Source organism: Nilaparvata lugens, chromosome 6 (assembly GCF_014356525.2).
Source record: "Nilaparvata lugens isolate BPH chromosome 6, ASM1435652v1, whole genome shotgun sequence".
In the NCBI taxonomy this organism is placed as follows: domain Eukaryota; kingdom Metazoa; phylum Arthropoda; class Insecta; order Hemiptera; family Delphacidae; genus Nilaparvata; species Nilaparvata lugens.
Window position 1 is genome coordinate 6,874,589 of NC_052509.1, and position 26,903 is coordinate 6,901,491.

A 26,903-nucleotide genomic window follows, 5' to 3' on the forward strand; every position below is an offset into this window, starting at 1 on the left:
CACCTCATTAGAACATTGAATACAGAAGGCAGTGGGTTCAGTCCACCAAGCAAAGCAAAGCACAAAGCTGCCCAAGTGTCCAAGTCGCAAGTCCAAAGTAGTAAATGAACATAAAACCCGTAGCAAACTTCGCCATTGTGTTGTAAGAATCTATTTTTATTTCTATTGCTTATTATTTGTATTATTTTACATTTACATACACCATTATTTTTATAAATTCTTTAATTACACGCTTGTGTGACGCATAATTGAACAGAGTTTCACTAGTCAAGATGACATCCTACGATATTGTGAAGGGTATAACCTTATTTGATTGGAGTTTAAAACCTATTTGAATTTCTTTTTTTAAAAAAAGTCTTCTGTTGTATTTTTCCATTCAACATTTTAGTTCTGATAAAATATTTGTAATTAATCAGAGCACTTATTCCCATTCAATCTCATTGTCTGTTTTCTCATTATTTTGCATAGAGTTGATGCCGATTTATAAATCCTTTTTCATTAGATCTCATTTTCTTTTTAATATATCTATAATTATTACTTGACGATTTCTGTAAAACCAGTTATAAATTTTCTGACAGTTGAATTTAACCTAAATTATTTATAGAATGCATTGTAGTTTTTCTTGATAAACGACTGCAGTTGTGCTTATTGCACAATGGTAACTGGGGAGAAAATTTGAAAACAAAAACTTGGAATATTTTTATAATGCTTTCGTTTTTCTTTTTCAAATTTGTGGCTTTGCTACTACCGGTAATTTTAGTAACAAATCACTCAAAAGTAAAATATATTTTCTTTTGAATTTAGGTTAGAATTGTCTTCAGTTGGATATTGTAACAGGTAGGCCTACCTTATTATAAAAACAAACTTCTCCCTTTATTAAAATTATTGTTTTTGTCATTCAAAAAGTTTACAGATAAGCCAATATAATTTTGTATCATTTTCTGTTTCAGGATCAATTTTCATAGCCTTGACTAAACACCAGATTGCATAAAAATCTACTCTTTAACATTATTGGAGTGAGAAATTTTGTTTCGAGTTTACTTTCTGTAATGCTTAACGTCTATTGTTACTACTTGATATTATCTCCATAAGGATTCTATGAGGTAACTGTTATTATAATTATACATTGTCTTTAGTTTAAGAACTAACTAAGAACTATGTGATTTAAGTTACTGCAAAGATTTTAATTTTAGATTTACTCAACTGTTGTAACAATTCAAGAAATTAAAACGATTGGTTTGTTTTAATGACTATTCATATTAGTAATGATTAGTCAATGGCTAGTTTTATTATTAGGACTAGCCGTCAGGCTCTCTTCGCTCGCCATATCCGTGTAGCCAGGGGGCTCCGCCCCCTGGACCCCGACTGGATCGTTTCATCTCGCTTCGCTCGCCTGCATTTTTAATTTGAGCATTTTTATCATATGTTAGGACGATCCAGTCGGGAGTCCAGACTAAACGTCTGGCTAAACGGATATGGCGAGCGAAGCGAGCCTGACGGCTAGTAATATAATATTCCCAGGAATAGCTCTGATTGAAGTAGCAGTGCCCAATCAATTTTTCGGCGATAAATGCATTTCAATCTTCAACTTGGTGCCAACCTAACAAAGTCAACTCAACTTAATGCCAACCTGACAAAATTATTAATTTAGTTACCAGTTAACAACTGTTTCGAAGAGGTACTCTCTCTAGATTATAGTTCTATATTAACATATGGTATGGACATTTTTCAATTATAATTAAGAAAATAAGAAGAATATACATGCTAAAAGACATACTTTAAATCCTTTAAAACGACCCTTATACCGTAGTTAAAATATTGCCAAAAGATTTCTTAGTGCGCCTCTCAAAGGCCAACTGAACATAACTACCAAATTTGAACGTTTTTGGTCCGGTAGATTTTTAGTTCTGCGAGTGAGTGAGTGAGTTCCATTTCGCTTTTATATATAAAGATATTCATAACATTTTCTTCAACTATAGGCTATTCATGTTGATTTTTAAAGCAGTAAAAAGCATTTTAGAAATAATGAAAGTTTATAATAAACTTTTTTATTATAACATTGGTTTTTGGAGAGACAGTTTAATTCCAATTTCTCAATGAAAAATTTGATTTCTATGTTTGATTCACAGATAAATTTGATGACCTGATAAGTGGGACCTAAATAATCATGTATTGGGCCAATAACCATGCTTCGTCCCCGCATATTGAGACCATACTTCTCAAAGAGGATCTCACACTCGAAGAGCTCTTCAATGAGGAAAGCCTTATCCAGGAGTTGAAATCGCTCAACAAAAAGTTGATTGATTTGTAAGTTTGAGTCATATTTCCTCTATTATAAATAAATATAAAGAAAAAGAAAAATCTCAGTACCCTTTTTTTGAAATATTTTATCACAACATGTTTCGGACATTTATGCCATTTCCTCTATTATCCTTTTTATTTGATGAGTTTCTTCTTTTCATGGATTTCCTTATTAAAAAACATTCAAGTTTACTATTTAAAACTTCAAATAAAATTATTAAATTATACGTTGCTGAGATCTTTCACGGGCTGTACAACAGGCGTTTGGATACTTTTTACTGGTAACATTTTTTAAAGCTTTCCAATTTGGATACAATATGCAATCACATTATTAGAATTGAAAAATTCTCTGGAAGAAATAGACGTCTTGTAACATCTACTAACAGATAAGTAAACAGAATTGGGCGTCTAAATAACTATAACTTTATTGATATTCAATATAGCTCCTATTTTCTACATTCATTTATACAGCATGCAAATATCAAAATTATATTTGGAGAGGAAAAACAAGCGAAACTTTGAAGTTACCATTCCTTTCCCAAATTTAGACAAACCCAATAACACATAAAATTGATTTCGCCACTTTTTCCCAATTTATTTCACAATTCTTATAAAATATTAATTACTAAAGTGCGAGATAAATTACTTTTAACATGAAGAGGAGAAACCCATTTCTCCCTCCACAGTTTGTAGCGTAGACACAGACGGACATCCTGCGCACAATTGGATGCGCCGTGTCATTTTGCTTCATGTTCCTGTGATGAAAACATCTCTGTAACATACACAAACCAATATACCTGCTGACCAGTAAACTTCTTGGAACATTGCCAGAAATAGATGGAGGGGAGTGTTGCCGCGTCGCGTTACAAAGCTCTCTCACTCAGCCACAAAAGAAGGAGAATGCTGCTAGGTAGTGGGAGTGATTAGTGGAGGATAGAGCATCGGACCTCTCCGTCTTCGAGAAAGAGCCGTGTTAAAAGTAATTTATCTCGCACTTTAGCTTACCCGGCAAACTTCGTACCACCAAAAAGTCAATGTATCTCATGTCACACCTGACTTTATTTGATGAATCATGAAATTTATCTGACAATCAATATTTTCATTTACATTTCAATACGGACCTCCTATGTGCTTAAAACTACCGTTTTAATACCAGTAGGCTACCTAATAAATTTTACCACAGAGTGACGTGTTTATTACAGCTGGTAAGTTAAGATGAGACTAAATCATATTATCACAACATGATCTTGAATCATGATGATCTTCCCGTTCTACTTTAGCCGCTTGGCCGACAATTTCGAAAACATAGATCTGTAAAATGGATTATTATATAATTATTATTAGCCACCCTATTAAAATTTCTGGTCAGAAACCATCCCAGATATTCACACAACATATTCCCAAAGTTTCATGCCGTTCTGTCAAGTAGTTTTCGAGTCTATAGGGAACAAACTAACAAACAAACAGACATTCATTTTTATATATATAGATTTCCCTAGATTCATACTCACGTGTCCTCTCCAATTCGCAGTAGTATATATTTATTATGTCATGAGTAAATTGCTAATCTCTTCTCTAAATTCCCTTCATTGTGTATTATCTGACTGTCCATAAATGTGATGTTGACAGTAAATTCTATTTATTCAACCTATATTTCTCAACTCATGTACTCTCTTTTTCCATAACTGTGATGTTAAATGACGATAAAATTATATTTACCAAACTATTCACTAAATTGCCATCATCGGATATTATCTGACTTTGGCCATAGGTATAAGGGTCTATTCACACTTAGCTAGGTTGAAATAATATGTCCTATCTCCCAATGTTAAATCCAAGCTATGAATCTGTCCAGTTCACATTCGTAACTTGTATTTAACAAAGTTAAGTTTAGTTTTTAGTTTTTTTTTTGTCTAGTTCATTTCATCCTGTGACCTCCTGTGAAAGGGGTATAAGAATTTGTCAATTTTTCACTGAAATTTAGTTTCCTAATTTAACGAATTAACGAGTCGTTAGAGTTGAAGTCGATTCTCTGGTGCCGGCAAAGTGATCGTAGAATTCGGAAATGGAATAGGAGCAATGCTTTACCAGCTCCCTCTTCATTTCCATTTTGAATCTTTTCGACTCCAGCCCCTTCATGTTATCAGGTAAGGCATTATAAAGATTAATACCTTAACTTTCAACCCCCTTAGCATATAGTGTGGTTCTATGCTGTTCATCTTTGAGATGGTGACGTCTCAGTGTGTCATAAGAACGTATCGAAGCCCCTCTAATCATATTATTTTCGTTCTTTTTAATGAGACAAATACCTTCTAACATGAAAAGGCTTGGAAGTGGTAGTTTTTCTATAGTTTTGAAATATGGACGGCAGCTTGCCCTCATTGTCTCACCCATCATCACCCTTAACCTAGCTCCGCAGTGCAGGCTGGATGCTTGTCTGACTCGGACTAGGCGCTGAGACAGCAAATAATAGCAGCGTTGGTGGGAATGCGAGCGGCCGCAGTAAACCTAGATCCGCAGTGCAGGCTGGTTGCTTGGCTGAATCGGACTAGGCGCTGAGACAGCAAATAATAGCAGCGTTGGTGGGAATGCGAGCGGCCGCAGTAACATCTTCCACCCAGCAATGGTCGGCGTAGTTCCGCCTGGTGGACAGACGAAAGATCAAACCAGTCGGTTATTTGATTCCTCCATCCAGGCTCAGCCAAGCAGCCGAGACAATGGAACAATGGAGTGGCAGTCTTATTCGCGTTCATCAGCAGTTTTCTTTCTCACGATTATTTTGATTTTTGTGTGTCAATAATAACTCCAGTCACCAGTAAAAAGTTACCAGAAACGTGGTGTACTACCATATTAGTGACTTTTCATGATGATTTTTAATTATTTAAAAACATTGTTGACATTCTGAGCCTTTAGGTTAAACTTGGGGTTGCTGAGAACGAATCTGCAATCAGAATTTCTCTATCATGAAAAATAACGCAAAAAATCCAGCTGTTGATCTTCCGGCAACCGTTAACAGTCATCCTGCAATGCGGCCGAAACACTTCCAAGCCAGACACCCATCTCGAATGACAACAACGCCAAGCTGTAAGAAACCATCCTGCACTGCGGCGCTAGGTTAACATCTTCCACCCAGCAATAGTCGGCGTAGTTCCGCCTAGCGGACAGACGAAAGATCAAACCAGTCGGTTATTTGATCCCTCCAGCCAGGCTCAGCCAAGCAGCCGAGACAATAGAACAATGGAGTGACGGTCTTATTCGCGTTCATCAGCAGTTTTCTTTCTCACGATTATTTTGATTTTTGTGTGTCAATAATAACTCCAGTCACCAGTAAAAAGTTTCCAGAAACGTGGTGTACTACCATATTAATTACTTTTCATGATGATTTTTAATTATTTAAAAACATTGTTGACATTCTGAGCCTTCAGGCTAAACTTGGGGTCGCTGAGAACGAATCTGCAATCAGAATTTATCTATCACGAAAAATAACGAAAAAAACCCAGCTGTTGATCTTCCGGCAACCGTTAACAGTCATCCTGCAATGCGGCCGAAACACTTCCAAGCCAGACACCCATCTCAAATGACAACAACGCCAAGCTGTGAGAAACCATCCTGCACTGCGGCGCTAGGTTTACAGCCCATTTTTGTAATCTGAAAATCTGAATTGACTCAACAGAATTTCCCCAGAATGCTTACATTGAGAGATTGGACGTATTTCAACGTAGTGTGAAGAAACCCTCAGGTCTATGGACAAAGTCAGATAATTTACTAAAATAACTAGTAGTTCTGTGAACAGTAGACCTCGCGCTCAGTGAGTTACATTGACCTGTTGTATGTTTTCTCAAGAATTAATAAATAATTTATCAATTAGAAATGTCTAGAAAAAATCCTAAATAAACATAGAGCTTTCTGTCCTATATCGTACCGTGACGTGTCGTCCCGGAATGTGAGTGTGAGCGCTGTTATCAGGTCTGGCTGCAACTGTCTACAACGTTGATGGAAAGATACAATTTTCAATATGTTAGATGTTTTTGAACGGGTAGTATTATAGTCCACTAGACAGCTGATTTATGATGAATAATTCTATAGTCTGATTTTTACGGTAATATTGGCGTATGAAGGAGGCTCCTTTTCCTTTTATATTATCCTTGAAATGCAAAATTTCCAAAAAAAACCCTGACTGTGATGTTGAATGCCAATTAATTCCATCTATTTATTTTGTTTTGGCAGCCTCACACGGCCGGACATTCTTGAGGAGCTGGTGACGTACATCACGACCGAACCGAGCGCCGATCTGGACGAACGCGAACGCTACAAGCACGCGAACATGGCCTGCGAACTGCTCACCACCGACATCCCGCATCTCAGCGAGAAGCTGATGGGTGACGAACAGCTGTTGCTCAAGCTCTACTCGTTCCTCGAGAGTGAGCCGCCGCTCAATCCGTTGCTCGCCTCGTTCTTCAGTCGAACGATGGGCATGTTCCTCACCCGGCGCCAGGAGCAAGTAAGGAACTAGTAGTTCTTTTTTGTGAACTGCGAGTTTTTTTTATCAAACGGGCGGCAGGAGCAGGGTGGGAACTATAGTGGTTATAATGGCAGTGGAGAAAGATAGTAGAACAACGTTGCCGATCCTCTGTCTTGTCAATGTCTTCTATAGACGGTAGCTGATACAGGTTTATTGATAAAATATCAACTGTTCATTCTCGTTTAAAATAATCAATTATATTTTATTAAGCAAGAAATTATATTTTTAAATAATTTCATAATAAATTTTCATAATTAAGATGAAATATTTTGTTAATTAATTATAATTCTACATTGTTAAAAGACGATCTGGCAACAGAGCAAAGCGAGAAAGAGATAGCTCTATCAGCTTTGTTGAATGATAGACAAGGATAGCAATACCATTGCTAATAAAACACTGCCATTATAACTTGGTCTTGACTATAGTTATTTCTGTGAACTACCAGTTTGTCCTATTTTCTATAGTGAGATTAACGTTAAGTTGGTGGAAATGATAGTAAGGCATTGTTGTCTTGTTTTATTTACCGCCGCCATAGTAAAGTAGTCTCGTTATAAAGTCTGTAAAAATTATTGGACGGAATAGTTACCATCTTACTTTTCCCAGAGCCTTTTATAGTAGTCTCATTATAAAGACTGTCGAAATGATACAACTACATTATTACCATGCTTCTTTTTCTCTTTTTCTGCTGCCTTCTATAGTAGTCACGTTATAATGGGAGGGTCCCAGTTTTTCTAGATTTCAGTTTATCTATGCATCATTACTATGGTATTATTCGAAATTTTATTATTCTGAAAAATGAATGTAAAGAATGAAAGCTTTGACCAAACAGCTGATTTAAATGAACTGGAATGTAGATGAAATGGATGCCATCCGTTATAACGTCGTTGGAAATGGTAGGACGGCACTGTTGCCACGTTTTTTCCATCGCCTTATAAAGTAGATAGCTGTGATTAAATTCTTCCAGATTGTTGATATTTCCTAATGATGATAATAATCTATCATATCTCTTATCCACATTCAATAGAGAACCATAGAGAAGAGATCTTCATTATTTGGCTAATTGTCTATGTTCATAGTAAAGTTGTATGGCTTTTTGTTGGTGGTGAGTCCCTTGCGGTTAGTTCTCACCTCGCCTGAATATATAATTTAAGGGTCATACTTCAGCCGGGACCGGCTATTCAATGTGCCCGATAACACTGGTGTCTATGTCTATGATGATAACTTATTCACCTTTACTTCTATATTTTGTAAATTTCAATTTCAATATTGTACTTTCAAATACGTGTCAGCATATTAACCTTTACGTACTTCAGTTTGCTAATAGATGAGTGAATGATTTGTTGCAGAACTGGTACTCGTACCAACTGACGTGCCTGAAGCTGCTGGACTTCTTGAGGAACAAGGAGACGTGCATTCCGCTGCTGATGAAGCACCTGGGCACGCTGGCCGTCATGGACCTCACCCTCAAGCTGGCCACCCAGGTTGAGGACGAGGAGATGCGGGTTCGAAATCATCGATGTTAGTTGCCATTTCCAATTACAAACTATTATTTTACTGCTTTAGGTAGATTTTACTGCTTGAGGGCGACACGAGGCGTTGTTCCAGAGCGAAACGAAGCGTTGTTTCAGGCGTTTTTAGACGATTCGGCAGGAAATGTGATTCCGATTGGCTGATTGTCTAACGTCAACCCAATCAGCCAATCGAGAGCTTCGTGTCCTGCCGACTCGTTTGGAAACGCCCGAAAAAACACTTCATAGATAGATGTAGAACACTGAAACACTATAAAAGTAATAAAGTAGCCTTTTTATGTTATCAATAACAACTAGTTTCAACTCTCTCGAGCCATTTTCAAGTGCAAATAAAAATAACATGAAAAAAACACTAGATGAATGAAAATCTATATATTTAACAAATGTTGGGTGTTCATCCTCATCACCCTCCTCTTCTTCCCCGCTCTTATACTTCCTCATCTTCATTTTTTATTTCTTATTCTCCGTTCTTCGCCTCCTCATTTTTCTTCTATCTTCATATTCTCCTCACTTCTCTTCTCTTCTTCCTATTCCTGTTATTACTCTACTTGCTTTCTCCTTCCTTCTATAATCATCTCCCCCTTTTCTTGTCATCTACTTATTCTTCCCATTTTCTTTCCTTCATATTCTTATTTTCATGTACTTCTTTCCGGTTCTTATTCTTCTTATCATCTCCTCCTTCTTGTTCTTATCTTTTCTACTTCTGTTTTTTTTTCTCTTCTGAACTCGTCTGATTCTTCTTCCTTTTCCTCCTCCTCTTCTTCTTCTTCTCCTCCTAATCACCTTCTCATCTTCTTCATATCATCTCCTCATCTTATCATCTCAACTTCTACTGTTCTTCTCTTCTCCATCTCTTTTCTTTCCTCATTCATCATATTCTGCCCCCTCTTCTTCTTTTTCAGTCTCCCCTTCCTAAATGAATAGCATAAGCCAATTTGTAGCTAGATTGTAACTTTACTTTGTGTTGCAGTGGCTGGACAAGCAACAGCTGATCGAATCAGGTGGTTGAACTGCTTTCACCTCCCTCCTCACTCCGCCCATCCTTCCCCTCTATCTTATACTAAATTAGTTATCCATCAAACAATTAATTATTTTGTCATCTCGATTTGTGTTTTAGTGGCTGGACAAGCAACAGCTGATCGACCTGGTGGTTGAGCTGTTGGATCCGGCCGTGGACAGCGACCGGCACTCGAGTGCCTCTCAGCTGCTACAGGACATTGTGCTCGGGTCACGTGACGCCCTGCTCAACGCCGACTCAAAGTCCGAATCCAATGTTATACTAAAAACTATTGAATCGTGAGTATACTCTGCAATTTATGCTCTAAATTCTATAGATATTAGTCAGCGAGAATAAATATTGTAGTGCGAAAATAAAAGACAAACGAGAATAGAATAGTAGTTTGTGAGTATGTGCGAGTACTCGGAGTACATTCTCTCCCATAAGGGACGGCAGAATGAATCTAAGCACAGATATGAGCAAGCTAAGCCCACTTTGGGCCATATGAATAAAGTTGAGCATTTGCTTATACTTCTAAAATATGGAGCATTTGCTTCATTTTCTATGAATAAACGTGAGCAAAACCTTTTGCTCATGCTCATCAAAAAAATAGTTTAAGCATTTGCTCAAAGTAAAAGCTTATACTCAAAATTGTATGAATAAACTAGAGCATTTGCTCAACTTTTGAAGCAAATGCTTCAAAAAAGGTGAGTCTAGTCTAGAGCAGCATAGTAAAATGGCTCAACTAATCCGTATGATGAAGAGGAAACTATACCAGATACGATCACAACCAATAGTTGAGAACTATAGAACTCTTTTTAGATTCAACCATGATATATATCACTATTATTCCTACAAAAGAATAAATACAAAATATAGCTACCGTACCTGTTATAAAGATAGCCATCACAAAATAGGAAATATGCATTTAAGAAGATTAGAGTGTAGATAATTATAAGAAGGTTATTGATATTATAAGAATATGCTGAGGATTATTATAGAGATGACATTTTTTCACGCTATTATTTAAAAATTCCAAACTCAACTAACCTAAAATAGAAAACTATTCATAAACAGAAAACAGAGCAGACGACGAAAACACAAGCGGTGCCCCCCACTTGCATATTTAGCGCTTCCGTGAGCTATATATAAAAACAAACTAAGGCTACAAAAGCGAATCAGCTGATGAAAAATCTTTAAAATACGTGAGCATTTGCTCCAGAGTTTAGGAGCATACGGTAAGAGTATAAGGTAAAGCTTATTCATAAAAAAATGAGCAAATGCTCTTGCTTCTACCTTTTGCTCATGAGCAAAACCTTATGCTCCATGCTCTTGCTCATGAGCATTTGCTCTGGTTTTATTCATATGGGCCAATGTGTGGGCTCTCTATTCCTAAGCACTGCTTTGTTCGAGATTGTCGTTTGATTCTCCATTCTTACCTACTATCAGGGCCATCTACAGTACGCGTCCCGTAGCTTGCCTCCGTGACTTTGAAACGGCATATAGAATAGAATATGTTTTTATTTTTGACTGAAAAACATGAAATGTACAATATATGGTATTAAAGATAGTACTAGGCAATGTACTATAGGCAAAGTACGATAGTACTATAGACAAGGTGTGGTTCGCGGGGTAATATTCACGACTTTACAAAAACATCAGGCTTCAGAGACCCTAGATGGAGAAAGCTCCCTACAGAGCTTCCTTGAAGGAAACTCCCTACACACAGATTCTTCATGAATGAGAGAGTTGCAACGTATCACCAACAATGGAAAGAGCTTGTTGAACGAATGTCAGCTGATAGGTTGTGTTGTGCTAAAAGGACGTAACTCCAGAAAGCTCCTTGTGTATCTTTTCGGATGCAACACGTTGCTTTTGAGAAGATACAAAAGAGCATCTGTTGCTTATGGATAGATACATTTTCGGAAATGTTCGATGCTTTTGAACGGGTAGTATTGTAGTCTAGCGGCCCTCCGCCGATAGGCAAACATAGGCCTACAGGACCCGGACTGTAGTTATTTCATTTTATCTCAGTCCTTTGGAGATTCTCGAAAATTTTATTGTTTATTACCATTAACTATCATTGATAACCCAGTTTGAAGTACAGGGTCTTTCTAAATGATGGACCCATTTTCAAAAATTGGTATTTATTAAAGTAAACATGCAAAATGGACAACCTTTATACCAATGGAAAGAGAAAGATTCAAAGTTTTTTCTATTACCTTACAAGTGTTCAATATGGCATCCGGCTTCAACTTGAAAATGTGACCGGTGTGGTCACGAAACCATGGTCGTGTACCGAATAAAACTGTGTAGAATTTGACAACATATGTGTGTTTTTATTCAATTATGGAACGGTTCTACAATATTGAAAATGACTCAGTCGAAAGTTTCAAAGTTTTTTTAATACCTTACAAGTGTTCAATGTGGCCTCCGACTGCTGCACGGCAAACATCTACGTGGTAGCCAAACTCGTCCCACACGCGAGAAAGCGAGGATCTTTTTAAATGATGGGCCCATTTTCAAAAATTGGTATTTATTAAAGTAAACATGCAAAATGGACAACCTTTATACCAAAGGAAAGAGAAAGTTTCAAAGTTTTTTTTAATACCTTACAAGTGTTCAATATGGTCTCTGGCTGCTGCACGATCTGCGGAACCTTATCACTGCTGCCGTGCGCTCAATAACACCAGATACGCTTTCCCCCGTGTGGGACGAGTTTGGCTACCGCGTAGATGTTTGCCGTGCAGCAGCCGGAGGCCACATTGAACACTTGTAAGGTATTAAAAAAAAACTTTGAAACTTTCTTTTTTTCAATGGTATAAAGGTTGTCCATTTTGCATTTTCACTTTAATAAATACCAATTTTTGAAAATGGGTCCATCATTTAGAAAGACCCTCTAACCTAGACCCTCTAACTCTCTTAGAAAGACCCCTGTACGTTCCTTGGCCGCACCAACAAAATGCCTCCACTCCAGGTGGATCAATCATTAGGACATCCTACTATAGCTCCTAGTCTCTCCGGGTCTATGGCTCCAACACCCTGTTTGATTCTCCATGTTTACTTTAATTATAATATTCTACATGAATTCCTTGCTTCAATCACATTTCAATGATTACATTAATTTTTTTTTCATTTTTCATCCCACTGACCACCTATGAAAGAGGTATACGGATTCGTCAATTATATTCTAAGTCAACCCATTAACAACCCAGTTTGAAGTATTATAAGCTTGTAAGTTCCTTGGCCGCACCAACAAAATGCCTCCACTCCAGGTTGAAATCTACAAGTCAATCTTTGCATTTCATAATGCAAAAAGAATTCTTCACTGGAATAAGGACAACCATGTAACAACTCCTCCCTCACCTTAATTCTAATTTTCTCACCTGTGAGAGCCTTAACACGTGTTGGCAATGAATTATAAAGCCGAATTCCTGCACTCTCTACCCCCCTCTTATACATACTAGTTCGATGAATGTCGTCTCTGAGGTTTTGTCTATATCTGTTATTGTATGAGTGGAACATCTCTCCTGTATTGAACCTATTTTTAGTCTTCTCAATAAAACAAAGAGGCTCCAAAATATATACACCTGGTAGTGGGAGAATCTTTAACTCTGAAATAATCTCTACAACTTGCTCTAATAGATTCACCCACCATCACTCTAACTGCCCACTTTAGAATCCTAAATATAAGGTATTGCATGAGTTGAATTGTCCCAAAATACAACACCGTATGGAAGGAGAGAATAGAACACAGCAAAATAATAAGCGTTCCTGTCTCTAGCATTTCTTCAAGGTTCTAAGAACAAATACTGCCGAGTTGAATTTGCTTTTTAGCTGGTCTAAATTAGGTTGCCAGGAGAGTTCAGAGTCCAGCACTACTCCAAGTACCTTTGCCTCGTTTGCTGAACCTATGTTACCATCTCTCGTATCCAATACTGCCTCCCGACCGTCCTGAATGGAATCTGCATAGTCTTATTGTAATTCAGTACCAACATATTTGAGGCCAGCCATTGTTCTAGTTTTTGAATTGCTCTTCTACTTTCAGACTCATATTACTTTTTCAAATCACATTTCAATAATTGCATTAATTTTTTATAAAGAATTTATTTTATTTTGTGATAGAAGCTATTAAGCCAAAACTATAAATTGTATACCAAAATGTAATCAATTTTCTTTCATTCCAGGCCAAAGACTGTCGTTAAACTATTAGATTTGATACTTAAAGGTGAAAAGTGTGAAAGTAGTATTGTTGGAGGAATTACGGTGCTTTTAACTCTCCTCGAGCCAGCCAACTCAAGGTAACTACAATCTTTACAACTACCAAAAAATGTCCATGAATTTCCTAAGTTGAAATGTAGTTCTGAAAACACGTCATTTCGTGTTCATCTAAATTTGTCATGATTTAATTGGGTTTTGTTAGAAAAAATGCAAGATTGTCAACAGTTGTAAAGTGGTTTATGGAACAAAATCAACTAGTGTACATGTAATATTATAATATTCCAGCAGTTTTTTTACTGCAATGTCTAACTTATGAATCTTCCTTAGCAGAGACTAGCTATAAACAGATTATCACAAATATTTTTTCTATATCCATGTTATTGTTAATTCATTTATTGAACGAGCGTTAGCGAAGGTCTCACTTTTGACTTAGTAGAGCCAGAAGACGTTTTCTGTCTGTTTGTACTATGTTCGACAAGAACAGTAGAGAAAATTGATCAATCAGCTTCAAATTTTGAACACGAATTCATTGAACCTTTTTACATGCCAAGTTCGTTGGACAACAAAATTGACTCATTCCTTCGTCCTTTTTTAGGATATAAAAATAACATTGAAAGTGAATAGAAAAAATTGTTTTGGTTTATCATTTATCAGTCAGCTGGAGTTATTTGCATGCTACTTCTGTAATTTTTCTATTCATTTAAAGAAGCTAATGCTATTATTTGGCAGTTGTCACAGACTGACTGGCAAACAGACTTTATGCGCCGAGGCCGGCACATGATTTCAGCTGAATAATGCACAACATTAATTTATAAGTTCTATATTAACTAGCTTTCGTTAACGTCTGTCCATACAAGTAATTAATACTACTTCTTGTGATAGCAGTTGCCATGACAATTTTGTTATTCAAAGTGTTGAAATGTGAGTAGAAGCTACTATCAGTGTTCACTGCTTTAAGCTGGGTTTACACCAAAGCTATTAACAAAGTGTTAACTTATCCTTAGTCTATAGATTCTATTAGATTAAACGGAACTTGACAAACACATATGTTCATCATGTGTATGATAAGATATGTTCAATCTTATAGAATCTATAAGGATTAAGTTATTGTTTCGTTCAAAGCCACTGATCAATTCCATCGTGTTTTTTTACATTCAGTAAAAAACCTGATCACAGATTAGTGATCACAGAATAGAAACTCGGCTAGTATCCTGACCCCAAAATCCGCCATCTTGAAAGAAAATTTAGCATTGTAATATAGCAGTAATTTTAATTTCTAACAAGATGATGCAGTCACGTGTCGTGGTCTTGGTGCACTCAAGTCTTGGTTAGATTGATACCTTCCATTCTGTATCTATTCTGTGGCTGAACGGTTGCTCATGAGTCATGACTGACAGATGTTTTCTCTGCTGCTTATATTTTTGTAAACAAAACAAGAACCTAACCTATTTAATTGTATAATCAATTAAAATGGAAAACCAACAAGTGAATGGAGTTGTTTTGAATGCTTTGTAAGATATTTTATATGTTATTGAATTTATGTAATAATGTATTTCTCTGCTCCCAAATAAATAATAATGGAGTCTTTGTAAACAACGTTCAGCTACTCTGTTTACGTTCTTTTCCATCGGTAGAAAAGTATGATGAGCTGATCAGTGAACGAACCGGATTTGACGTTTTTTTCTTATCAGTTAGACCAAAGACCTTGAAGAGGTATAAACCCACAATGTCTATGCCTTCCCAATGCTAGCTCTTACTTGAAATTAAAGGCTACCATTGAGGTATTTTAGCGCGAGATATTATATAATATCTATATTTTTGTAATATCATAGATTACAAAAATCTTCAAGATCTTTAGTATGTAATAATCTTCCAGGTTGTCCCCACAATGGCCGATTTCAATTCCAAGTATACTAGCGCTGCATGTGAGTCTATGCATCGTTCAACGACCAAACAGTGCTTCGTTCAGAGCCACGTTCACTCACCGATCAGTGGCTTTGAACGCAACCATTAACATTTTGTTATTAACTTGGTGTAAACGCAGTTTAACACTTGATTATTCAATGTATAGGTACCGTACTCATTCATTTTATTTTTGTATCATTTATTAGTACCTTCAAATGTTGAGAACATCCAAACAGTTTGAGATATCGATTTGAGGGCTTTGCCATTAATTTTTCTTTGGAATTCTGTATCGAAATGTTGTATCACATGACCACCTTCCCATTTGAAAAACATTATTTATTTATTCGTGGACAGAATCACAAATCATATAGAAAGGTACAACAGGCTTGGCCCAAATCTATTCCATTCCCAAATTTTGATAAATTAATAAAATGTTCAAAAAATAGGTTATGTTTCTACTGTAAAACGTTCAAGTTCAATTTTCGTCCAAAAATGTATACAAGCTAAACATTTTGAATTTATAGAAATTAAAACACCAAACTATATTTAAATATAACACTTAATTATCACTTCATATTGAATTAATCAAGTTATTTTATAAAATTTGGAATCCAAAAATACACACATCTTCTCTCACTAAGCACAGCTGTTTTAAAATGAAGCTGGATTTGAAATGAAGTTGGATTGAAGCGACAATAAGTTGTTTTTTTTTTTAATTTGAATAGCCAGTATGTCGTGGTCAATTGAACATCAAACGATTGTGATTGAAGCTTATTTTTAAAATAATGACTCAGTTATTTTAACACAGTGTTGATGTCGCAAACATTTCATTAATTCAAATCGACAAGCTCCCAGTTCGACAGTTCCCAGTAGGAATACGATCTTGTTGTGGGTGAAGAATTTCAGGAACACGTTGTCCGCTTTAAAAACGAAACCAACATGACGAAAACAAACAGTGAGAACGCCTGAAAAACGCCCGAGTAGCTGTTACACGGTCTCCACGACGTTCAGCAGCGAAACATGCTGTTGTGCTAGCCATTTCTGATCGAAATGTACGAAGAATTCTTCATTCCGACCTAAAATTCCATCAGTATAAGATAATGTTAGTGCAACAACTTAATGCAAATTATTGGGCACATTGCGAGATCATTCTCGAAAATGTCCACCAGGATGCCTTAATTCTTTCAAGTGACGAGGAACATTTTCATTTTTCGGGATTTGTGAATAAAAACAAAATTACCGTTATTAAGCAGCCAATAATCCACATAACTAAAGAAAGTCATTCAACAAGAAATTGAAGCAATTCCACAAGTGATGATTGAGCGAGCAATGGCAAATTTTAGAATTAGGTTAAGTGAGTGCGTGAAAAGTAACGGAAATCATTTGGATGACATAATCTACAAATAAAAAACTTTGTGAGTAATCTATGTAATTCACTATAAATTGCAAAATTTGATCATTAATTTGATATATTATATGATTTAATTGTACGAAACACACTTTAGTTATTATCCCTTAAAAATCGTCAGGTTTTTATGCCGGGCCCTGTATATCTTTTTATGATTATTAATTGTACATTATTCTGGTAGCTCATGTATATTTTTTCATAGCCTACAAACGACTATCTGCTTATCAGGCCTGCCATTTTGCTGACCTCTCTTGGTGTATCCCTACAATGTTGTTTTATTGATCTATGAACGACTCAGATGACTATCTGATAACGTAATTTTATGACGGTTAAATTTAATTGACCTACAACCAGCCATCAGAGTATTAACCATCTACCTTCATTCCACAGAATTGAATAGTGAATTCGATAATAAAGATAACAGTTTATTACGATGGTTGTTTCCAAATGTAATATTGGTTGACGCTGTTTGACAATGATTACCGCTGGAATCATTGTCTTAAGTTCATACAATACAGTAAACTATGCAATTTATTTATTTATCATTTACAATCAACTTAAGGACAAAGAAACAGACTACAGTCCAAAACTTCTTTTCATCCCAATTTCATAAAATAAATTGTCCAAATAAAGGTTATGTGCGACTTTCCAATTCTTCACTAATTTCCAAATTGAAACAAAACACAAACACTTGAAACAATTTATTTTGAATTTAGAAAGATTAAGATCCGAATTGATAACAAAATTTCTTCTACTTAGTACTCAAAACTAAAATTGTATTCAACATACTGACAGAATCCAAGGTCAGGGCAGTGGACTGTGAATGATAGTTGGTATTAATACCTACAAATAAATCTTTGAATTCTGTGCATAAAAATACTGATAGCTTGAAGTGTGGTAAGTACGCCAATAAAAGACTAAATGAGTCAACAAGATAAGATTTAATAATAATAAAATAATAATAGGCAGATGGCCGCATACAAAAAACAATTGTAAGAAGACTGAGTTGAAAAATCTTGGGAAAATTACAACATGTGATAAAACGTTAGAGAAATACAAATTTAAATGAGATTAGGTCAATGACATTAATGACCATTGAAGCCTGACAATAATCGAAAAGGTAATATTAATGATACCTGAATTGCGAATATAAATTGAGTGCTGAAATGAAAAGTTAATGCTGCAAAGTTCAATCTTAATGATTTATAAAAGGAATAATAATAAATGACAATGATTTACAAAGGAATAATAATAAATGACAATGAGCTGTAGATAGTGCTCAACAAATAGAGTACATTAAAATATAGGCGGCATAGGCCTTCAGTAAATTGAATGTCAAGATAGACATCAATTGAGCAATTAATAGGCGTCAGTGGCCTCAGTGAATTGAATGTCAAGATAGACATCAATAGTACAAAAGGAATAATAACAAATGACAATGAGCTGTAGATAGTGCTCAACAAATAGAGTACATTAAAATATAGGCGGCATAGGCCTTCAGTAAATTAAATGTCAAGATAGACATCAACAAAACAATTAATAGGCGTCAGTGGCCTCAGAAAATCACTTGTAAAGCCAAGGGTAGCTGTCAAATCCAATGAATTAATAGGCGTCGGTGGCCTTAGTGAATTGAATGTCAAGATAGACATCAACAAAACAATTAATAGGCGTCAGTGGCCTCAGAAAATCACTGTAAAGCCAAGGGTAGCTGTCAAATCCAATGAATTAATAGCGTCGGTGGCCTTAGTGAATTGAATGTCAAGATAGACATCAACAAAACAATTAATAGGCGTCAGTGGCCTTAGTGAATTGAATGTCAAGATAGACATCAACAAAACAATTAATAGGCGTCAGTGGCCTCAGAAAATCACTTGTAAAGCCAAGGGTAGCTGTCAAATCCAATGAATTAATAGGCATCGGTGGCCTTAGTGAATTGAATGTCAAGATAGACATCAACAAAACAATTAATAGGCGTCAGTGGCCTCAGAAAATCACTTGTAAAGCCAAGGGTAGCTGTCAAATCCAATGAATAATAGGCGTCGGTGGCCTTAGTGAATTGAATGTCAAGATAGACATCAACAAAACAAGTAATAGGCGTCAGTGGCCTTAGTGAATTGAATGTCAGATAGACATCAACAAAACAATTAATAGGCGTCAGTGGCCTCAGAAAATCACTTGTAAAGCCAAGGGTAGCTGTCAAATCCAATGAATTAATAGGCATCGGTGGCCTTAGTGAATTGAATGTCAAGATAGACATCAACAAAACAATTAATAGGCGTCAGTGGCCTCAGAAAATCACTTGTAAAGCCAAGGGTAGCTGTCAAATCCAATGAATTAATAGGCGTCGGTGGCCTTAGTGAATTGAATGTCAAGATAGACATCAACAAAACAAGTAATAGGCGTCAGTGGCCTTAGTGAATTGAATGTCAAGATAGACTCAACAAAACAATTAATAGGCGTCAGTGGCCTCAGAAAATCACTTGTAAAGCCAAGGGTAGCTGTCAAATCCAATGAATTAATAGGCGTCGGTGGCCTAGTGAATTGAATGTCAAGATAGACATCAACAAAACAATTAATAGGCGTCAGTGGCCTCAGAAAATCACTTGTAAAGCCAAGGGTAGCTGTCAAATCCAATGAATTAATAGGCGTCGGTGGCCTTAGTGAATTGAATGTCAAGATAGACATCAACAAAACAAGTAATAGGCGTCGGTGGCCTTAGTGAATTGAATGTCAAGATAGACATCAACAAAACAATTAATAGGCGTCAGTGGCCTCAGAAAATCACTTGTAAAGCCAAGGGTAGCTGTCAAATCCAATGAATTAATAGGCGTCGGTGGCCTTAGTGAATTGAATGTCAAGACAGACATCAATAAAACAATTAATAGGCGTCAGTGGCCTCAGTGAATTGAATGTCAAGACAGACATCAATAAAACAATTAATAGGCGTCAGTGGCCTCAGTGAATTGAATGTCAAGACAGACATCAATAAAACAATTAATAGGCGTCAGTGGCCTCAGTGAATTGAATGTCAAGACAGACATCAATAAAACAATTATGTAATACATACGTAAATGAAAATTGAATAGAACGATTTACGTAACCTGAATAAAATTTTGAAGAGGAGATGCAGACAGGCAATGAATCCGCAGTACCCAAAGGAACAGGACATCAGCAAGCGACGATGTGATCTGGCCATGCGATGACAAGAATGGAAGCGTCCACCACAGCAGGCAAATCCCCCAGTGGAAATGTAAGCAAGAGCATGTAGAATTCCAAACAAATAATCCGACCTTCAAGTTGGAATTTTAGATTGATTTCCAAACGGTAGAGATGATGAACTTGAAAGTTTGAGTTACACGAGGTGAAGCCAATTGTTACAAGAATGGCAATTGAAGCCCACACGAGGTTGTGAACTTGACAAAGTTTATCAGCGTAAATATGCGAAGAAATCGATGAATAGTTGAATCACAATTGAAGAATAGAACAAACGAATTAATTTGAAGAAGTAATTCACACTTTAAAAACGTTCCGTAGATCAGATAAATAGCGATAAACGTCCACACGAGGTTGCAATTTTGACAAAGTTTATCAGAGTAATATGCGAAGAAATCGATGAATAGTTGAATCACAATTGAAGAATAGAATAAATGAATTAGTTTGAAAGAATAATTCACCTTTAAAAACGTTCTGTAAACTAGATGAATTGGATGAAAAGTTTGAACCGGGCGCGAGATATGCACACACCGACTATACTCCATTGAAAGACACGGAAAACCGCTAATGCTGGTCAGAAAAAGGGACATGCCGGATGTGTTTGAAACGTAGGTAAAACGTTTACAAACGTTTGGTGAAAAAGTAACAAATATCTAGAAAGTAAGATGCCTAAAGACAAATTAAATTCCAAAAAATCGAATAGTACAAATATTAAAATTGAAATGACAAATAACACAACTAATAATGCGAATAATATAGGAAACCAACTTGATCAAAGCAGTGCCGCAGAACCGTGACTGTGACGTCACCGGTCAGCGCAGACGGACAAAATGACGACATGATGTCTACGTAGTAGCGGAACGAGTAACAAGTGGAACCGTTCCAATAATGCTTTGTCAGATTTTACAATACACTTTAAAACTTTAAAGTGTATAAACTTTATAGTCGTGTTGATAATATTCATGATAATTATTGTATTTGTGAATTGCAGAAACCATCACTAAAAATGACCTGCGGAGTGGTTGATCCTCCTTTCGGTAAAACTAGACTTCATGTAGCCAAATTATTAGTAGCTCTAATTGCGACCCATAATCCCAACATCAACCAGTCATTACATGAACTTGGAACTATTGGGGTTTTATTGGTGAGTACTTTTTCCATACCATATCAGTTAATAGACATATTAATTTAGTCATTAAACTTTAGTAATTCCAGTTAATTTGTTCATTTATACAGAAATATGTCAAACTATGATCCTAAGTGTATTTAAAATTATCTATATCATGTATGCAGTATTTCAAATTTTGTAAGGAATATCCACTTCATTTTGATTCTATTCATTACTAGTACGAGGGTAAAGGTATGCGCACACCGATGCGTACAAATTCGTTGCGGAATTTTCAAGAATTCAGACTGCGGTTTCCAAACAAAGTTTTCGTTGCGAAATATTTGGGGCACGCACACTGGGAAGCGAAATAATCGCAATGTGGAGCGCGAGAATATTCGAGTTGACTTACGTTGTTTACAAGGCAGACGAAACTAGTGTAGTTCCAGAACTCGCCACAAAATTCGCAACACGAAAAAGCGCTGCAAATGCTGCATGTAGCAAAAGCTGCAAATTATTCGCAAGGGAATATTTCGCAACGCATTGGTTTGCGCCAGCACATACACCGCAATGGTATTAAATTTCCGCACGGCAAGTTCTGCGAATTGAATTCGCACCGCAACATAACTTTCGCGTTGGTGTGCGCCTGGTGTAAGTCAATTATTACCCGCAATATAGGTGTATTTTTCTTTATGTTGGTTGGACTGTTGATTTGCATTGATGATGTATTCTTTGTTCATTTGTGTTTATATCTAGGCTAGTTACAAACAGCTGTTAATTATGACAGCTACACTATTCATTTGCACCTAATAAGAGTATAACGATTAGTGGGATCAACCGTTTTTCGTTGAAGGAGAGTGGACAAAATTTATTGAATTTCATTCATAAATACTCAGTTATTGTAAAGCACTATTCCCGAATAGCACTGAAAGTTTTGATGAATTTCCCTTGATACACCTTCCGACCTCGGAAAACTGTTCACTGAAGTGTAGCGGCCATAATTAACAACATGTCAGTGATAATGGAATAAAAACAGCAGTTTGAAACCAGCCTATATATAAGCACAAATAAGCAAAGAATGCCTCATTAACGCAAATTAACAGTGCTACCAACATGAACAGAAGTACATTGCGGATAATAATATTGACTCACCCTCGTACATTCAGAATTGAAGCTTTAAAAGTCAATTAATATCCACTTTTCATTCTACATTTCCTTTTAAAACAAGGATATTTCAACTAAATATCATCCCCAATAAAAAATTCATTTTATTCCGGGTATTTTACTCACAGGCATGTACACTGTATTTTGGAGAAAAAATGAATTGATCACTCACTTATACTCACTTATACTACGTAAATTGATTCTCTTATGCTTTGACTGACGTGATTTTCATTATTTCGATGTCTTTCATTCCTTACCAATTTCTTTCATTTTTCAGGATCTATTTTTCAAGTATACCTGGAACAATTTTCTGCATACGCAGGTCGAAAAGTGCCTATCATTTGCTATTAATTGTGATCTACTGAACTGCGAAGAAATTAGTAAAGAAAACGTTTTACTTCATGATGTAAGTAGCATTTAACTCATTCAAATACTGATTATGTTACTCACGTATGTTTCTCATTATTTCGATAAGCAAGACAAAAAGTGCATTTTATAGGCTATGTTTCAAATATTATTTATCATTAGGCTTCAGTTAATACGAGAGAAAATTAAAAGTTTCCTAACCATGAAGATGGCAACTCTCGTTAATAAGATGTAGAGTATCTTTTTGGTAATATTTTAATTGGTACTCACTAGAATATCAGTCGTTTTGAACGCATAAATTGGCCGAACTATAAGCGAGTATCTATTGAAATATTAAAGGACACTTTTTAACGAGAGTTATCATTGGTTAGGTGGACGGAAACTTTTCAATCTGAACTCGTATATTTAATAGTTGTTATTTTGAACAGGCGTGTATTTCCTGCAGTTCATAGTACCTTTAGTAGTTTTCTATTAATCTGTAATTAGTGTTAGCATTTAGCATGTCAAGGCTCTATTTCCATTATTCATTGGTCCATTAGATTTAATATGTGTCCTAGAAACCGGGCCGTATACAAGTTAACATAATATTTTTATTTCATTAAACCATTATCTATTTGTCTCATACGCGTCTTATTGTGTTTCAGGTATTTGTTACTTGCAATTTGTTACAAAGAATAGTTAATACATGGAATGAAAATGATGAAGAACAGTAAGTGGCTTTTCAATTTCTTTATAATAATCCTTCTAATATTTTCCTAACTCTCATCATATACTTTTTCAATGTGAACTCTGAATACAATTTTGGGTTGATATGTTTATTTGATTATATTTATTGAATAGTTTAAGGTGAATCTCCCTCATAGTGGGTTAAAATATTAAGGTGATGTAACATAGAGATCGATCTGCAATCACATGGGTTTCTATATTTATACAGTATGTAGTTAGATCTCACATCCTACTAATTACTGTTGAATTATTACACTCGCAGATTATACACTAATAAATTTATGTGTGGATACCTTATTGGATTTTGTAACTAATGGATAGTTTAAATTGAATTTCTCTAATTGGAATATTAGGGTGAGGCCACATTGAGAGTGATTTACGATCCCATAAGTTTCTTCATCGATATATAGACCGCATATCCCACTAATTACTGTTGAAAAATTACATTTTCAGATTGTAAACGTATCTATAATTATGAATAACTAAGTACCATTTTTACTGTCCATATTGTTAGAAGAGTAATTAACAATCTTCTCACCCTTGGTCGATATGAATGTGGATCCTTAACTTCATTCTATTGTCGAGGATATCAGAAACAAACAAGAATTCCTTTTAAAGGTAGGCGCACACAGATCGTCATCGGACGGACGGCACGCATCGGACGATTAGATTTGATGCATTGTTTTCAATTGGAGTGCGCATACCTATAAGATGCAGATAGGTATGCGCACTCCAATTGAAAACAATGCATTTAATCTAATCGTCCGATGCGTGCCGTCCGTCCGATGACGATCAGTGTGCGCCCACCTTGAATATATGCAATAAGACCTGAATTATCAATTTATTTACAAAAAGAAATACGTACAAACAGCATGAATATAACACAAATTGCATAAACAATGCATCACACAGACTGTTGCAATTAAATGGTGTCGTCCTTCCAGCAAATTAATATTTCTTCAATTTAATTTATTTACTTATTTATCAATTCATTTTATTCATTCTTTATTCATTTATACAATAAGTACATTATCAAAATGATAGGGAGAGGAAAAATAAGGTAACCTTGTGCTATTCCTCTCCCAAATTTAGATAACACATAGGTCAAGTCTTGTAGTTCTTCAATTCACAAAATTTTCAGTCCTCAAGTATTTTCACAAAGTAGATTTTCAAATTTAGATGCTTCAAAACTAAACATAGAAGAAATATTTCACATTATTGTAACTAAAATAGGAAATATTCAAGTATTCACCATTTTAGTAAGGGCTACTCGTATTTACTCGCTACTGTTGATTCTCTCTTAAATATTCACATATTTATCAATTTATTTACTTATTTATCTCTAGAAAACAACCGGGAGGCTGTCGAAGGGGGTACATGGGACATTTATTCAGAATAGTAGTGAAAACAGTTACTCGACCAAGTAAGTAGAGTAGAGTTAGCTCGGTAGAGTTAGTATTCCAGTTACTCGACCACTAACTCTACTAGTGAAAACCAGGCTTTAGTCATGATTTATGAGGCATTAGGTTTTATACATATCAACCTATAGCATAGAGAAAAAATAGCATATTGAGAAAATAAATCCCATGGTAAAGGGCGTTTATGCTCCAAATTTTACTGTTAACTCAAGCCGATAGTCCTAGTAGTTCTTTTTCGTGAAGCTATGTGACCCTGGTAGTAGTCTACCATACTGTACCGTTCTTACACTCTCACCCGGCCAAAACAGTAATAATAGACAGTAGTCGACAGTAATCGGCTTGAGTGAACAAAACATCGGCTTGAAACTTGGAACATAAATAACCTATACCAAGGATATCTTCTTATGCTATCTTTTCTATATCCCTATAGACCATTAAATGGATTGATGTTTTTATCTTATGAATTACGTTCTCCACATGAATGAGCCGATTACCTCTCGCTTTGTGATTAGTTTATTTTTTTCAAATAAGTTACTGATATTGCATGAAAAAGACTAAGAAATTGTCAAAAAACCACAGATTTATTGATACTTAGAAAGACCGGTTTCGGTTATTACACCATTGTCAATCTCTGATAAACTCCGAGATTACAGTTTAGTTTATCAGAGATTGACAATGGTGTAATAACCGAAACTGGTCTTTCTAAGTATCAATAAATCTGTGGTTTTTTGACAATTTCTTAGTCTTTTTCATTCAATATGAATAATTACCACAATATCAACTTCTCAACTACACAAAAAGTTACTGATATTTTCACCGGGAACTCTCTCAATTCAATTTGTTTAGCCTAACAATATTTGTTAGTTTATTGGTCAAGTTGGAACTGTGATCATATTTAGAGTACTTGAATAGTATGTATTTATTATTAATTTTTATTACTTTACTATTAATTTTCATTTATCTTTGTTAATAATGATTAATGATTAATTACAGGGTGGTGGAGAACATCCGGCTCGTGCCAGTACACAGGATAGTAAAGACTACTCTGATATCTCACAATATGCTAATGCTCAACAGGTTAGTTCTCTTGAATTTTTCTATCAATCAATATTGCCATATATTGACCTGTACATGATTATGAATAAATACTTTTTGCTGTGTTTTGTTTCCCAGAGAATCTTGTCGACCTCTCTATATCCAATTAAAATTATTGACTGTTTACAGCCTGTACATATTAACTTTTCTAATACATGTTGAGAAAACCATATCAAACTATGATGAACGTGGTTCTTTGCACAGCTTTAATGTAAGATCTAGTCTTATTATTAATGTCCCTCGGTGTAGACTGAAAAAGACACAAGACCACTGGCTTGTGGGTGGTATAAAATTATATAATAGTTTACCTCTCCATGTAAGAATAGCTCCTTTCAATGAATATAAGTGTAGACTTCAAAAGAAGAAACCTTTCTACTCTATTGCTGAGTTCTTGAATGAAACTGAGTTTGACATGTAGGCTGTGATTCTTGATTTGAACTGTAATATGCATGTTTTCTGAAAGTTTGTTTCTTGTTTGCTGTGTTTTGTTTTCTGTCTGTTTACAATACTATTTTAGCTGTTGACTTTGTTTTGTGACACCCAACTGTTGATCTTGACTAGAGATTTAATAAAAATGTGATGTTTCTAAAACTGTAAGACTGAACTGAAATTAAGTAAACAATAACTTGAGACTGTAACTGAAAATAATTAATTGATATTGTTCTATGTCTAACAATATGTAATTATTATTATTATTTTTTAATCTTTTTATTGACAATACTCTATGTTCGAACCAAATTCTTGAGTTAATAAAATTTATTTATTTACTTTTTCAATTGTCACTTCATCATCACAAATTTGGTGGTTTGAAGTCACCTAAATAGTGATAATACCTCTATTTATTAAGGGAATCGGGTCAACACAGGAGGAGTGTCTCCACCAATATGAGATAGCCTACAATAATAATTGTTCGGTATGACTTGTAATTGCTTA

General features: G+C 35.5%; 2 protein-coding genes across 2 annotated transcripts in view; both read left to right on the top strand.

Annotated features, from left to right (window-relative positions):
* On the top strand, positions 1-26,180 carry LOC111055964 (serine/threonine-protein phosphatase 6 regulatory subunit 3). The gene is made up of 14 exons (XM_039431340.1): positions 1-142; positions 951-1,103; positions 2,130-2,307; positions 6,529-6,802; positions 8,170-8,325; positions 9,470-9,648; positions 13,537-13,650; positions 17,679-17,686; positions 21,026-21,240; positions 22,643-22,771; positions 23,376-23,440; positions 24,804-24,867; positions 25,869-25,952; positions 26,175-26,180. The coding sequence occupies exons 3-14, from the start codon at positions 2,168-2,170 to the stop codon at positions 26,178-26,180; spliced, it is 1,434 nt and encodes a 477-aa protein (XP_039287274.1). The 5' UTR covers positions 1-142; positions 951-1,103; positions 2,130-2,167.
* Positions 25,831-26,903, top strand: part of LOC111062314 — a 16,811-nt gene continuing 15,738 nt past the window's right edge. Inside the window, exon 1 of the mRNA XM_039430038.1 lies at positions 25,831-25,952. The gene's annotated coding sequence lies outside the window, so the exon portion shown is untranslated. The remainder of the gene's footprint in view (positions 25,953-26,903) is intronic.